The sequence below is a fragment of the Myotis brandtii genome, unplaced genomic scaffold (assembly GCF_000412655.1).
Source record: "Myotis brandtii unplaced genomic scaffold, ASM41265v1 scaffold37, whole genome shotgun sequence".
Classification (NCBI taxonomy): Eukaryota; Metazoa; Chordata; class Mammalia; order Chiroptera; family Vespertilionidae; genus Myotis; species Myotis brandtii.
Window position 1 is genome coordinate 3,761,929 of NW_005364225.1, and position 2,056 is coordinate 3,763,984.

General features: G+C 41.7%; 1 protein-coding gene across 3 annotated transcripts in view; it reads right to left on the bottom strand.

The window, feature by feature from the left end:
- MMP8 (matrix metallopeptidase 8) overlaps window positions 1–1,373 on the bottom strand; it is a 12,932-nt gene extending 11,559 nt beyond the window's left edge. Inside the window, exon 1 of one of the 3 annotated variants that reach the window (XM_005872218.2) lies at window positions 1,182–1,373. In XM_005872218.2, coding sequence (XP_005872280.1) covers window positions 1,182–1,313 — 132 coding nt within the window. In that variant the 5' untranslated portion in view covers window positions 1,314–1,373. Of the gene's footprint in view, window positions 1–1,165 lie in introns of all 3 variants that reach the window. The other 2 variants (XM_014544590.1, XM_014544589.1) reach the window with 2 other exon arrangements.
- Window positions 1,374–2,056: the final 683 nt, after the last annotated feature.

Here is a 2,056-nt window from a genome sequence, read left to right on the forward strand (position 1 = left end):
TTTCTAACTCTCTATCTCTCTCCCTTCCTCTCTGTAAAAAATCAATAAAAATATATTAAAAAAAAAAAAAGAAATCCAAATAAGTTTTTGGGCAACATTAGCCTCGCTGATATTAATTTTATGTGGCCTGGTAACTCTTTTAAAGGGGCCAACACTCATTAGGAGGTAAAGGTTCTGGGGAGTGTGCAGGCAGTCTTAAAATTTCTTAAAGCAGCCTTTGAATTCCGGGCACTTTGTAAGTGACAGAGGACAGGGCACTTTGGGGCTCTCACAAGCTATGGGATCAGATTGGTTTTGGTTCCAATCTTATTTCTGCCACAAATTAACTGTGAGTTCTTGGACATATCACTTAACTGATTTAAGAGTCACTTTGGTCTCTTAAAGAGGAAATTAATAATAATAATACCTCTTTCACAGGGTTGTCATAAGGATGAAATTAGATAATATTTCAGAATAAATACTAAATAAACTAGCTATTAGCCAGGGTTACTATTACCGTTATAAGAGATACTTTTAAAACGTAAAAGATAAAAAGAAAAAGAAATAAGCACAACACTTTTCTAAAACTGAAATGCTAAGAAAATCACGTATGACAAGTTTGGGACAGCTTTCTCTTGTGCGTCTTAAAAATTTGGCCTAATGTTCATACTGGGGAACAACAGAAAAAGGCTATTGGTGCTGCTTTTATAATGCTTCCAAGAGGGCATACAAAGCCCCATGATCTGGTGTAGGGAAATCTGCTTACACTATTTTATGCTTAAACTGATTTTTTTCCCCTTATAATTTCCCATCCTCCTGCTCTCTTGTGCACCTGGGATTTGGGGCTGCAAAGACAGTCAGATGGAAGGAGCCAGACGTGGAATAACTGGGTTGCAGATGAACTGGAGGGAAAATCTTAGGTAAGTCGAAGAGAAAACCGCTCGGTTGTGTAATTAAAATCACTCCTTCCCAAAGGGTTCGCCAGATGGAGGCAGCTCAGCAGCAGTGTTTGGCCAGGATTTGAAGAGCCTGGCTTTCAGAGGATTCAGCTTGGAACCCCCCAAACCACTGAAAGGAGATGTTTAAGCTCAAACAGATTATCCACATCATTTCTTTCAGGCTGTTTTAATTAAAAGGAGAAAACAACCCATACAATCTCCTAATTACCAGCAAATCAACCACCCACCTGATGGTTAATTTACCTGAACAACTTCTATATTTTTTTCTCCTTTGGGTTGAGAAGATACTGGAAAGGCCTTGAAAAGCTGCGTGTGGAATAAGAGCAGAAGTGGGAGCACCTTCAGACTGGACATGGCCTTCCCTCCAAACGCCATCTCCCCTGGCCTTCCGCACTGCCGCTCTGGGTAGGGTCCTTCCCCGGGGGGTGCCCAGACGTTCACAGAATCATGTATGTGTCCCTCGCTGCTCTCTTGGTCCCTTATAAAGCTGTGTCATAAACAATTGCCACAACGGGAATATGAAGAAACACAGGTTAATTACACTCTGACAATTTTGCAATGTTAAAATGTGATTTAGTACCCGGCCAATGAAGGAGTCTTTCAACAGAAAAACAGTGCAATTTACTACACTTTGCTTTTGGGGTTTTTAGTTAGATATTAACTTTTGCAAAATCGTCTGGTCAAGGAAAAAGAATAGAGATTAATTGTGAAGTTATGAACAGCAGTCATCTACGGCTTACACGTATACCGGGGGATATTGTTTGTTAGTGGTAGGTAACTTGGGACCAGGAAGCCCAATTTGAGAGCCTCTGCACTCACCACCCTTGCTGTTTGTGAGGAGTGTGTTGGGAATGTTGTCACAAAGCAGGATTTGTATGGGGGTCTCAGAGCAGCTCTGAAGGTTGTGGTTTTTGCATCAATGTATTAGAAAATCCCTCGCCCTAACCGGTTTGGCTCAGTGGATAGAGTGTCGGCCTGCAGACTGAAGGGTCCCAGGTTCGATTCTGATCAAGGACATGTACCCAGTAGGGGGTGTGCAGGAGGCAGCTGATCAATGTTTCTCTCTCATCGATGTTTCTAACTCTCTATCCCTTTCCCTTCCTCTCTGTAAAAAATCA